The 13,592-nt window shown below is 40.7% G+C and overlaps 1 protein-coding gene across 3 annotated transcripts in view; it reads left to right on the top strand.

Annotated features, from left to right (window-relative positions):
- The window catches only part of ANO6 (anoctamin 6), a 185,834-nt gene that overhangs the window by 159,639 nt on the left and 12,603 nt on the right, over window positions 1-13,592 (top strand). For all 3 annotated transcript variants that reach the window (XM_045553974.1, XM_045553973.1, XM_045553975.1), the window contains 4 exons: window positions 2,482-2,707; window positions 3,750-3,919; window positions 4,120-4,217; window positions 9,107-9,237. In XM_045553974.1, the coding sequence (XP_045409930.1) occupies window positions 2,482-2,707; window positions 3,750-3,919; window positions 4,120-4,217; window positions 9,107-9,237 (625 nt within the window). The remainder of the gene's footprint in view (window positions 1-2,481; window positions 2,708-3,749; window positions 3,920-4,119; window positions 4,218-9,106; window positions 9,238-13,592) is intronic.

The following is a 13,592-nucleotide window of genomic DNA, read 5'->3' as shown; positions in this document are numbered from 1 at the left end:
ATGAATTAGAGTTCATTTCCTTAACATGGGAAGCAGTGCCATGTAGAGGTTAGTGTGTCTTTGGAGATCCCAGTTCTTTTACTTACTAGTTGCTTAATATTGGGCAAATTGCTTAATCTCTTTGAGCCTCTATTTCCTCATTGGTAAAAGAGATTATATAATACTACCTACCTCGCCAGTTACAAGGATTAAACATACATATGTGTGCTGAGGAGAACAGTAACCATTTAAGGAATAATAGCTGTTACCATTACTTAATAATTATAATATTTAAAAAGCCTCTATGTGTTGTGCCGAGAGAGGAAGACTCGCTACATCTTCTGTTATTTTTCTCAGCCTTAGCTAATTTTTACATGTACACACACAGAAATCTTACTCATTTCACAAGTGTTAAGACTTAACTGTGAAGGAAAGGAGATAATGAGGGGGGAAATGTAATACCTTCTCTATAAGCCGATTGCTTAAAAAGTAAGAAAAATATCTTTTTAATGCTCTGGTCACCATAATCACAGATAATATTTATATAGTGCTTTTCATGTACCCAGGTTTAATGTTCCAAGTGTTTTCACATGTAACTCATTGAATCTTCAACAGTTCTGTAAGTTAGGTGCCATAGTATCCCCACACAGGTGCAGGTGAGGCTACTGAAGCCCCAGTAGCTTAGCAGCAGACCTGGGATGCAGGTGCAGGAGTCCAGCCCCAGGACTGTCCTGTAATCACTCCCTTTACTGCACACCGCAGTTGAAAACCGGCCTCTTCTCTGTTATTGTCAACAACAGGACATGATTTGTTTGACCCACGATTTCCCATTCTCTATAGCTTTTCTCTCTCATGGCAGTCATCACAAGCAGTCAGACAAATTGAGTAGATGGTTCTGGAAAAAGTAGATGTGAGGAAAACTGTTAGAGATGCCTCTTCAACAATGTCCAATACTGTGTATCAAATAAGGAAAAATTCATGGTACCTTTTAATGTGCATTGTTTAGTAGCCAAAGAAAATGTCTGCTTACTGAGAAAGTGAAATCCTACCATGCGCAAACTGTGCTTCAGACCCCCTCACTGACACTGGGGACCATGCAGCCAAAAATACAGTGGACTGGGGTCACGGCTCTTGTGGAAGTGCAGGTACAAATGACTGCCAGTTTAAGATTGTAAGATATGAGTGTGAAAAGTATGTGAAAATTTTATCAGCAGGGACCTGCTGCCAGTACCAATGGTTAGCCCAGGGCCCCTCCCTGCCAGCTTTGCTGGCTGTGTTCAGAATCTCCTCTGCTACAGTGATTGAGACAAAAGCTAGGCTGGGCACGGTGGCTCACACCTGTAATCCTAGCACTCTGGGAGGCCGAGGCGGGAGGATCGCTCGAGGTCAGGAGTTCTAGACCAGCCTGAGCAAGAGCAAGACCTCGTCTCTACTAAAAAAGAATAGAAAGAAATGATCTGGACAGCTAAAATTATATATATAGAAAAAAATTAGCTGGGCATGGTGGTGCATGCCTGTAGTCCTAGCTACTCGGGAGGCTGAGGCAGAAGGATTGCTTGAGCCCAGGAGTTTGAGGTTGCTCTGAGCTTGACGCCACGGCACTCTAGCCTGGGCAACAGAGCAAGACTCTCTCTCAAACAAACAAACAAAAAAAAGACAAAAGCTAGCACCTGCTGACACTTGAGTTGGTGACAGCTCCTGTGTTAGAAGGAAACATATCTCCTTAAAGGAGTAAAAATGAGCAAACAACACTAATTCATAACTTAAATAATTCAATAATTGTAAACAGGATGTTTACTTTGGTTCCACATGCATACTTTTTCCTTCTACCAGAACATGCTACTAGTTATTCCATTTTTACGCTGTCTGAAGATTCACTTATCTTTTAGCAGATTTTCTTTTTTAGAGCAATTTTAGGATTATAAAAAAAATTGCGGCCAGGTACAGTGGCTCACACCTGTAATCCCAGCACTTTGGGAGGCCAAGGCAAGAGGCCAGAAGTTTGAGACCAGCCTGGATAACATAGTGAGACCCTGTCTATACAAAAAAATTTTTCAGTATTAGCTGGGCATGGTGATGTGCGCCTGTAGTCCCAGCTACTCGGGAGGCTAAGGCAGGAGGATCACTTAAGCTCAGTAGTTCAAGGCTGCGTGAGCTATGATCACACCACTGCACTCCAGCCTGGGCAACAGAGCAAGACCGTATCTCAAAAAAAAAAAGAAAAAAAAAATTGCACAGAAAGTGCAGAGTCCCACTGTCACCCCTGCACACAGTTTCTCTTATTATTAACATCTTAAGTAGATACACTCTCTTTTGACTTCCATCATCCCTTTTCTGTTTTTTAAAATTTAACATGCGGATTTTCTACCTTTCAGGTGGTGGTTATGTGAGATTTACATCACTTTACACATGTACTTTGTTAATTTAAGCTTGGGTCAATTTTTAACAGTACCGGTCTGATTACTGGTGAGTCTCACGCTCCCGTGTTCATTGTATTTTCAGATCCTTTTGATCATCGCTTCAGTTATTGGGATTATTGTCTATAGGCTCTCAGTGTTCATCGTATTTTCTGCAAAACTTCCCAAGAACCTTAACGGGACAGACCCCATCCAGAAGTACCTGACTCCACAGACAGCCACGTCCATCACTGCTTCCATCATCAGCTTTATCATCATCATGATTCTGAACACCATATATGAAAGAGTGGCCATTATGATTACTAACTTCGGTAAGGTTCTACTGTAGCTTAGGTAGTTTCTGAGATATTTTTAGAGCCTGTTAAAAATAAGAGACTGTATCTTTTAGACATTTCAATTCTAGTAGGTAACAATTTTTAGAAATTTTCAAGTGTAAACATTTTTTCTCTAGGCTGCATGGGAAATGAATTATCTACAGCTTTGCATTAGTAAAAAGGGACAAAGCAAAGGCAATCATTATAATGTCCAAGCTCTGTGTAAACAGATCAGTGCTGAATAATATTTTCAGTTACATTAGATCATGTACTCTACTGTCAAAAGTAAATAGTCTCTTTATTGCAAATAAGTGGAGTAGGGTCACGGTTCCAGTGGCAGATATGCTCCTCTGTTGTAGAGAGGACAAGCAGTCACACTGCTGCGTGTCTCTCCGCGTGCTGTTCATATTAATATCATTCTCATCAGCTCTGGCTTTTGTTACGTGCTGCTTCTCCCTGGCTTGCGTCCCAGGCAGCTGCTGAGTGGCCAAAGTTAAGTGCATCCCACACCCTGCCTACGTCTGGATCATTCTCCAAACGGTCTGCTCAGTGATCTTGTAAAAATGACCAGACTGCTTCAGATTCCAAACTAAGAGGATGACCAAATGCCTCTTGCAAGTCGCCCCTTGTTTTGTTGTTTTCTTCAACAGCCCTACCTTATTGCAATTCAGGAAGACAAGAAAATATCATTTAGCAGGCAGTTCAAAAGTAATTTTCTGTGAATTATACCCATGACAGTTCTTGCTTATTTGATAGCACTGTACTTGTAAATTTTAAAGAACAGTTGAAATTTTTTTTTTATTTTTTTTTGGGGGGGCCATGTGGGATATTGTTCCCATGTTGGGGGAGAACTCTTATAACAATGTGTAAACTTGGAATTAGCACACTGGCTATATTAAGCAATTCAAAACAGCTTAAATGGAAACAGTGTGAACTGTATTTTTTTTTAAACATGTTAACTCACGTATCAGTGTCTTTGATTAGGGTCTCAAAGCTGTTCACAGTTTTCAAATCTTAATTTTCTTTCTTTTAACTACAGAACTCCCAAGGACCCAGACTGATTACGAGAACAGCTTAACCATGAAGATGTTCTTATTCCAGTTTGTCAACTACTACTCTTCGTGTTTCTACATAGCATTCTTTAAGGGCAAATTTGTAGGCTATCCAGGAGACCCAGTGTATTGGTTGGGAAAATACAGAAATGAAGAGGTGTGCATACAGAATTGTTTTCCCTTGCCAATTTAAGTTGTTTTATGTTTTCTCTCAGTTGCCCAATGAATAATTTCTTCATTATAGATTCTTTAGATTTCATTTTAACCTAAACAGAATATCATAAAAGTAAAATTAATGACTGTTTTCCAAGTTAGACCCACTGAAAATTTAAAAGGATTTTCTTTTGAACATTCCAGTGTGACCCAGGTGGCTGTCTTCTTGAACTGACAACCCAGCTGACAATAATCATGGGAGGAAAAGCAATCTGGAATAACATACAAGAAGTATTATTGCCGTGAGTACTAAATTGTATAATCTTGGGTAACAGGACCCAGGATAGAACAGCCCACCTATCCAGATCGTTTGCCTACATTATCCACGTAGCTGCACGTCCACCTCTAAAATGGATTAGAATCTATTGTTTTTAAAGGTCTCCAGACAAGATAGTGCAATTAACAGTATAAATGTGTCCAGTGTTTAATGAGATTGTGTTTAAAAACCTTCTTCTTTATGTTTCCCCACCCGCTGTAGTTTACGCCTATTAGGCTGTTGGTGGTGGTTGACTAATCACAGTCCTTGGAGAGGTGACCTTTGTTAGAGCTGTGAACTGTGTATTTCCACAACTCCTCACAGCACCTTCTTCTTCTCCTTTTGTATTATCCAGTCAGTAATAGGCTAGGCACGCTGGCACTCACCTGTAATACTGGCACTTTGGGAGCCCAAGGCAGGAGGATTGTTCGAGGCCAGGATTTCGAGACCGGCCTGAGCAACATAGAAAGACCCTGTCTCTCTAACAAATAGGAAACTTAGTAGAGCATGATAGCGTGTGCCTGTAGTCCCAGCTACTCAGGAGGCTGAGGCAGGAGGGTCGCTTGAGCTCCGGAGTTTGAGGTTGCTGTGAGCTATGATGATACATTTAGCCCAGGTAACACAGCAAGACCCTGTCTCAAAAAAAAAAAAAAAATAGAAAAATAAAAGTCAATAATAGTAGTTTGTTGAATTCTTAACATGTGCCATAACTGTATTAAGTCCTTTACATCTCTCTTGTTTAATCTTCCAAATGATCCTTATCTCCCTTTTGCAAATGAAGATCTGTGGCCTAAAGAGGTTGAAATGACTCACCCAAGTTCACACTGGCAATAAGAGGCTACTGTGGGATTCAAAGCCAAGATCCCATGACACCAGATCTACGCGCTTTCATGAATGGAGGTTCTCTTGTGATCCTAAGGCATTGGGATACATTATGTTTTAAGAAATAAATTGTCTAAAATCATTACTACAAAGGTTTTGACATATTGTTGCTTAGCTGAAAAAAAACAAGAAGAATAACAGAAGATACAGCTGTACTTCAGATGTTAGCTGGGATCCCTCTATCCTTTTAAATTGTCACTTAAGCCCCTTGCAGTATCAAAGTGGAAAGTCCAACACTATCTGGAATTTCTGCAAATTTCAGGGAGGCTATTTGTATTAGTTTTCTATTGCTGCTGTAACAAATTACTACAAAATTAATGGGCTAAAACAATGCAAATGTAATATTTTACAGGCCTGGAGGTCAGCAGTTTCACTGGGTTAAAATCAGAGTGTGTTGGCAGGGTTGTGTTTCTTTTTGAAGGATCGAGGGTGAATCTCGTTGTCTTTTCTAGCTGTTGGGGGCCACATTCCCTGGCTTGTGACCTCTGTTCTCCATCTCAGAGCCAGCAGTTTCATGTCTCTGATCCTTTTTCTGTAATCACCTCTCCCTCTTCCCCGCTCTCTTTTCTGTCTCCTTCTTCCTGTCCTCTCCCCTCCCCTCTCATTTGTAAATGAAAACGTCCACTCTTTTAAAATCTTTTGCCCACTCTACAACTGGGATTGTTTTTAACTTACCACCCTTCTTTATGGGCTCCAGCCTCCTGCCTCTTTGCCCTGTCTTCCTCCATCACGTTCAATGTCCCCCTCTTTCTTCCCCTCCCTCCCCTAACCTCTCATCTTTCTCTCCTCCATCACCAAGTTTCTGGTCCTTCTCTTTGTAGAGCAGTTAACTGACTCTGGGTTCCAGGGAATCACCCTCCATCTTCAATGAGAACTATTAGGGTCTTTCTCTAAACAAAGCTCTCTCTCCTTCCCCATCTCCCCTACTACCCTACCCCCCGCCCCCCCAAAAAAGGATTCTGGCTTTGGCTGTGAAATTAACTTTTTATCCTACTGTGCAGAAAATAACCCTTACTTTCATTGAGCTCATATTAAGATTTTTCCAGATAAGTAAAAGTAGGTCATGCACAAATAGTACTATGTTTGTTTCTCCATGAAAACAAATACGTAAAATAGGGGAAAATCTTAACTCATTCTTTACTAAAAAATATTTTCTGAAACCAAGAAGGTTAACTATTTAACACTAAGTTTTGATAGATAATTGGTTGCCAGCAAGCAATTTTCTGATTTAAAAAATTAAGGGGAGAGTATATTCCTAAACTGGTACTGAGAAATTCATATGAAATGAAATTTGTTCATGTATTCTAAAAGAAAAGGTGAATTCTAGTATCCATGACCTGTTTATACTTCAAATAAGCACACTGTTAAAAATTATAGTGACATGAACTCTGCCTTCAGATATTTTTCCTCCTAGCCTAAAATGTTTAGGCAGTATGCTTTAAATTATATATCCCTTATTTGGAAACTGGGAATGCTAAGTGTTAGCCAAATTAGAGAGTGACTTGGACTTCTTTTCTTTGTATAGGTGCCAATTTCCTTTTTTTCATATAAAATCCTAAGATATCAAAGATATCAGGTACCCTTGCTACCCCAAACTATACCCATCCCCTAAATAGATAGGGAGAGAAAAGCCTTAGAGTACAGGGGTTAAATATAAGAGTCCAAGAGAAAATTAGGTGTAAAGTGCTTCTCACCATGCTTTACACATAAGGACTTAGTAAGGCGTAACTTACTATGATGTGGCTATGCTAACATATATGGTAAATTCCTAAGGAAATTATATTGTAACCCCTGCTTTTAGCCTGGGCCAGGGAAGAAAGTCATCTGGTGTCTGCATTTTTAAAAAGTTCTGTGAGTGATTCACATGTGCAGTCAAGATTGAGATCCCTGCACTAGAATCATGGCCCAGTAGAAAACCCAAAAGACCAAGGGCAACATAGATGGATGATCACCCAGGATTTCCTACTGCAGATGAGTGGTTCAACTCAGGAAAACTGAGTAAGAGGCTCAGAGACGGTAGCTCAGGAAGGCAAGCTAGTGAGAAATACTGCTAATGTGATCTACTCAGTGGGAGAGTCCGAACAGGACGAAGGGGAAGCGCCAGATGAGTGGGTGATACAAGTGGTTGCAGGACAGAAGTTTCATCCTGAATTCACATTGTGATGTGATTTGGGGTTCAGATAGAAAAATACCTGCTGCACTAGGGGCCTGGAGAGGATTCAGCAAGAGGCTGAGGCTGGAAGTGTAGGAGGCAGAGCAAAAAATAAACCAATAGAAACCAAACTGGGTCATCTCGAGTTAGGTGCCATGAAGGGTGACGGACATGTGCGGTCCCTGGTGCCACCTGGGTCACAAGCCCCCTGGAATGGCTGCAGACTGCAGGGCTTACCTCAGCTCTTTTTTCCTCGGGCAGAGGAAGCTTCACTATGAACGAGCAGTCCACATCATGCTTGTTAAGTGCTGAAGTGAGAACCACTGAGCCAGGTGGCCTGGATCCCTGAGCCAAGGTGCTGCACAATGCAGGCCGTGTTTTCAGCTGGCTCCAGCCAGTGTGGCCTGCACTGGTCAACAGAGAACCCCATGTAGGGCGTTTTGAAGTGTTAGGAAATGTGCTAGATCCTTTACCTGTTTTGAATCCTCTAATTCCGACAGCAACCCCAGACAGTATAGGTTTTACCATTCCCATTTTACTTTTTCTTTACCAAGGTTAAGCAGCTATTAAGCAATGGAGTGTGGATCGAACTCCCAGCTGGGTGTGCACGTGTGGCACCTGCCCATGTGAGGGAGAGGATGAAGTCTGCTGGGTTTTCTTACAGAAACTGTCCTTACAGTCGTGTGATGCCTTCTCATTGTCAGAATTTGAAATCCATACAAACGTGCTGTTTAATCAGCCAAAGCTTAACCAGATGTTATATCTGTATTTGGAATCCATTGTTATTGTGCCTTTTCTGATGAATGCTGCAGATAAACCACAAGCCGACTGTTGCTGGAGGGGACACACCTCTAGGTGCACACCTCATTTTACTGCCAACTCAGATTTCTTTTTGGGACAAACGGCCATCAGAAGGGGGAAGCAGTTTTCCAAGCCACGAGGCTTAGAGAGAGAAAAAAACATGGCATAAAAGAAGAGACAGCAGACAGCTCTATCGGGGCAGGGTCGTGGTGGCAGAGCACTGGGCACCCATCGAGGCTGCATTTTCTCCTAGCTCTGCTCTGTGACCTGGAAGAGATGATTCACTTGTCTGATCTTAAATATATTTTTTTCTACTGTCAGATTATGTCACTCTTCTGCTTAGTGCTCTCTGATGGCTTCTCACGATGGTCTCTGACCATCGCCACCCCACCAAACCTGTTTCCCACTAGCCTTGGACCACAGGAGCCCCTGCTATCTGTTGGGCATGGAAAGCCTGCTCCTGCCTCGGGCTCTGCAGGCACCGTCCCCCTGCCTGGAACCTTGTCCCCACTGTGTGGCCCCTCCACCTCTTGCACACTCTTATTTGATGTCTCTCGGAGTGTGGCCTTCCCCGGCCACCACGCCCCCTCCTCCCCAGACACAAACGCAAACATTCCCTGCCCTACTTTATTTTTCTCCATGGCGCTTATCACCAGCCCACATACTGTGCCTTCATTTTGTTTATTTTCTCTGGTGATTTTCATACTGGCAAGACTGTTTTGAATGATGGCAGGGGAGGGGGGATGAAAAAAAGAACAACTAAAGTTAATCAAATGAGAGAAAATATCTTTTAAAAATTAAACTGTGTACAGGAAAAAGAGGTAAGAGAAACAAAGTAGTAGCAGTTGCAATTTTGATAAGCCCAGGTATGTAGTCCTATTTTTCAAAATATTTTGATAGGGAGACAGAAATAAAAAATTTACCACACAAATTAGTATCTTTGGAAAATTGTGTGTTCAGCTTTGAAATAGCAGCAAAATACTTTTTTGACCTTGGTCTGGTAATATTCATTCTAATTTGTAATTTGGTCTTTTTGGCAGCTGGATCATGAATCTAATTGGACGGTTTCACAGAGTTTCAAGATCAGAAAAGATAACCCCACGATGGGAACAGGACTACCATCTGCAGCCCATGGGCAAACTGGGATTATTTTATGAATATCTTGAAATGAGTAAGTTGTCAGTGAAATTTTAGATGATACAAAATATGTTGGAATATGCTTTGGATCCCAAAAGCATCTGTTATTGAGTCAAATTAATATTTAACATCCTGAAATGAAGATTATGTTTCTCTCCAATAGATAAAATTATACTGTCATGCTTCCAAATGAGGTGGTTGTCTTTGTCAATATTTGTGTTTTACAAAGCTTAAGATTTATTACCATGCAACAAAATGGAATATTCATTGAGGTATATCTTTACCGTTAATTCTCAAAGCATTCTAACCATGCTGTTTGAGAATGAACTCAGCAACTATTATTAGATGTGATTCAGCTTGGGCTGGAGTCCATGCAGGCACAGCTGTTGGCCAATACACTTCTGAACCGAGTCATTTAAGGCAGGCAGCAGGACATGCTGCGTTGTTACAGGAATGATCTCAGGGTCCCCTTCTTCACACCTCATGCCTGCCTTTGACAGCGTATCTATTTCTCCTGGCCAGCGGTTTCTGCCTGGTTCCTTGAGTGACCTCATGGCTAATCACTGGCTTGAATTTGGAACCATTGTGCTGGTCTAGAATGAAGATTTAGCACAAGTCCCCTCCTTCCTAAATGTCTTGTCCATTTGTGTATTATTTGCTTGGGCTCTGTCTCTATTCGGTTGAACTTGATTTTGAGCTCTCAGTTGCTTTTAAATGGATGCTTCTCAAAATGGATTTCCATAGGAAACACCATCTTGTCTATTATGCATGCCATGCTTCTATCTAATAGACAGCTAACAATTTACTTGTTTTGTATCTGTGCCCTTTTAGCTAACCATTGCAGTGATTTATGATTTTTTTTTTAACTTAGAATAGAAAAAGCAGCACAGCATTTTGGTTGACAGGCCTTGCATTTATGCATAGGAGTTTGCGTGTTTGCAAAGATACCCCTTTGTGGTTGCTGTTTACAATTCTTTAGATAGGAGATGAGTTTTTATTAAATCACGTTCTATAGATATAAAATAATTGCTTTTAAAAATATACATTATCCATGGAAACACATCTGCTTCCTTCAGTGAGTAAAAGGTTCATCTGTGGCTTCTTCAGTCAACAATACTTTGCAGCAGGCTGGAGTATGATTTGAATTTCATTTTTGCTTTTGGTATGTTTCGTGATCAGGATTTATTAAGGGTGTAGCTGCAGTACATAATGTAGAAGTAATATTCATTTATTTATTGTTTATTTTCAAAAAGACTATAAGCCAATAACCTGTTATTCAAAAATGAGTCATAACTGTAAATATTTCTTATGGGAGTTATTATCAGCATTAACAATAACAGCATCCTGGGGCAGAATATCATTCGTTATTTTAGCACCCAAAAAAAAAAAAACTTAGAGAAAAGTTATTTTTCTGTGGTTGATTTGTCAAATAATGTTGAAAGGAAAAGCTATATGGTCATGCTTTGGGAAGAAGTTGATGTGACTTTAGAGTTTCATAGGTTCATTAAAATAGTTATCAACTAAATAATTCTGCCTCATCCTGTTCTACAAGAAAGGATGGAATGACAGCTATAGATTTATTAAATTGTTTCCCTATTATCCAGATAATACCTCATGACTTAGAAGACTTAATTTCTGAGAGTAGGTAGTCTATTATTGTGTATTCAACAGCAGAGTGAAATCTCTTTGTCTTTCTAGTCTGTGGAAGATGGAAGTGTCCAAGTGCCTTTTGAATTATTTTTGTTCTGCTAAAAATACATATGGAGTGCCTTTGGCACACACCACCACAGAGTCCCCTCTTTCCCATTTTTCCCATATTCGTTAATGATAATCACCATTGACCTTTCTAATTACAACTCCTACTGCTTAAGGGAAACGTCTTCCAGCAAACAACCCTGGGGCTTCCACCCTTGCTTGGTTCTGCCTCCAGCCACTGCTCTCTTCCCTGCTTTCCTGACAAGTCCTGAGCCTCAGCAGGGCCCCTCAACTTTTCCCACGGCTTTGCTGTTCTTTTCTTCTGAGCACTGACAGCACTTGATACCTGCCTTGGTGGCGTGTGATGGAATGCATCCCTCTCTCCCGCTCCACTGGGCCTGTTGGGTGTAGCTACCAAGTCTGGTTTCTTCCCATCCTCAGCTGGAGCACCGAGGCCTGGAACCTAGTACTCATAAACATTGAAGCGACTGAACTTGGAGCTTCAATGCACATGTATAACTGTTAGTTGATCTGACGTTAATATTGCCACATCCTCTCCCCACCAAGTTCTGTATGGCCTATGTTTTTTCTTTTTTAAGTGAAATTTTTATTTCTTTTATTGAGCAAATTTCCCACCATCCTTCAAGATTATTTAAGTAACCCTGGGATGTTAACCAAAATTGCCTCTCAGAGCATTTTCCTGACTCTGAGAACTCAGACACAGAATATAAACGAAGTAGTCTGTCAGTATTAAAACCTGGAAGCCATAAGATACCAGTTTTGTACTTAGACTAGGACACAGCACATACACAGGTGTCCCGAGAACTTGGCGATGCCTTCCCAGTGGGCAGGTGCCATAAAGGAAGTGCGCTAAAGCCATGGGCTGGGCCCCGTTGGTCTCTGCTACTGCCTCTTCCACTCTGGCCATGTTACCTTGACATGACCTTTCTCCATCTCCAAGTTCATCTTTTTAAATCCATTAAAACAATGACCTTCCTATATTTTCTCCATTTGATTTATTGTAATCAGTATCAGCTGTTCTTCAGCATCTCCTTGCACCCACCCCTCTCTCTCCTCCCACCAAAGCCCCGGCTGCACTGTCCGGGGCTCAGACCTTCTTCCCTTCATTTCATCCCCTCATCTCTGCTCAGCTCCTGCCCAGCCCCTGCAGTGAAGCTTCCTGCCTTTGCAGGAGAAGCTTTTCAAAATGGCAACTATGTAACTAGGGAGGATTTGCAGGCCTCCCATCTCTCATCCATTAATTAAGTAAACACGTATTGAGTACCTGCTGTGCCAAACACCTGATCAGTTGCTGGGGATGCCAAGACAAGGCTTGGTCCCTGCCCTCATGGAGCTTAGCACATGATGGGCTGTTATGAAGGAGGATGCAAATCAGACGTACTCAAGCAGGTGATATTTGAACTGGATTTTGAAGGGTGAGTGGAAGTTATCTAAAGCATGGTGAAGAGAGCGGACGTTTCATGTGGAGAGGTGGACTATGTAAAAGTGCAAAGGCATAAAACAGCTTGTTCAGTTCAAAGAATGGCAGTTAAACACAATTGCTATGACTGTGGTTGGGGAAAAGTGGAAGAAAAACTATAGCTAGGGAGGGTTTTTTTTTTTTTTTAGTTTGTTTCTTAATATATAATGACTTTTTAAAAATTATTTAAATAAAAGAAAATCAAGGGGTAAAAAAATTCAATGGAGAAGGGACCGTTTGGCCATGTCAAAAGTTGCCTAGTGACCAAATAAATCAAGACAGAAAATGAGCATTGGCTCTGGAATATGCAGTCGGTCACCAGCAAAGTCGGCAAGGGCAGGTTCAGTGCCCTGGGGAGGTCTCAGCAGAGATTCAAGGAGGGCAGGCGTGGTGGAGAAATAATTGGGCACACTTCCTTCAATGAACTTGACTGTAAAGTGTATAAGAAAGCAAAAAAAGTATTAGATAGCAATATAGGATGCTGAAAAGGTTTCAGGCAATGGTTGTTTTTACAATAGGTATTTTTTTTTTCTTTTTTGGTTTCAAAAGTGGTTTATAAAGTTCTCAACTGAATATCATCAAATTATACCATGTTGGGGGTTTTCTGGTGCTTTATTTTTTAATATAAATTTTTTAATCCATCTGGAATTTATTCTGGTGTCAAAAGTGATGGTCCCATGCCAATTTTCCCAGTGACTTAGCTAGTTGTTCCAATGCATGAATCCACTGATTTAAAGTATCACTTTATAAAAATACGAAAATCCCATGAATATTTGTATCTCTTCTTAAACTCCATCCTGTTTAATTCATACTATCTATTCATGTACTAGTTCTGTTTCAATTACCATAGCATTATAATATACTTTAACATCTCCTAGAGCTGGTCCCATTTTATTATTCTTTTTCAGAATGTTCCTAATACTGTGAGTGCAAACCATCCCTCCTCATTATTTTACCTGTTTGTTTATATTCCTTGACGAACTTTAGCATTACCTTTCAGTTTTTTTTTCTTAAATCCATTTTGGATGATTAACTGAATTTGCATTACAATTCTAAATTATTTTGCATAAAAAAATTGATACGTTCCCAAATTTGAGCCTGCCCAATTAAAAGTGTGGCACATCCTGCCATTCGTTTATTCATCATCATTTGTTTTTCTTAAGTCAGTTATCATAGCAGTCTTGTCTGTGTTTTTGTCGTCATTATAAATGTTA

The sequence above is a fragment of the Lemur catta genome, chromosome 6 (assembly GCF_020740605.2).
Source record: "Lemur catta isolate mLemCat1 chromosome 6, mLemCat1.pri, whole genome shotgun sequence".
Classification (NCBI taxonomy): Eukaryota; Metazoa; Chordata; class Mammalia; order Primates; family Lemuridae; genus Lemur; species Lemur catta.
Note: the sequence above shows the minus strand (reverse complement) of the source record. Positions and strands in the feature narration are given on the sequence as shown.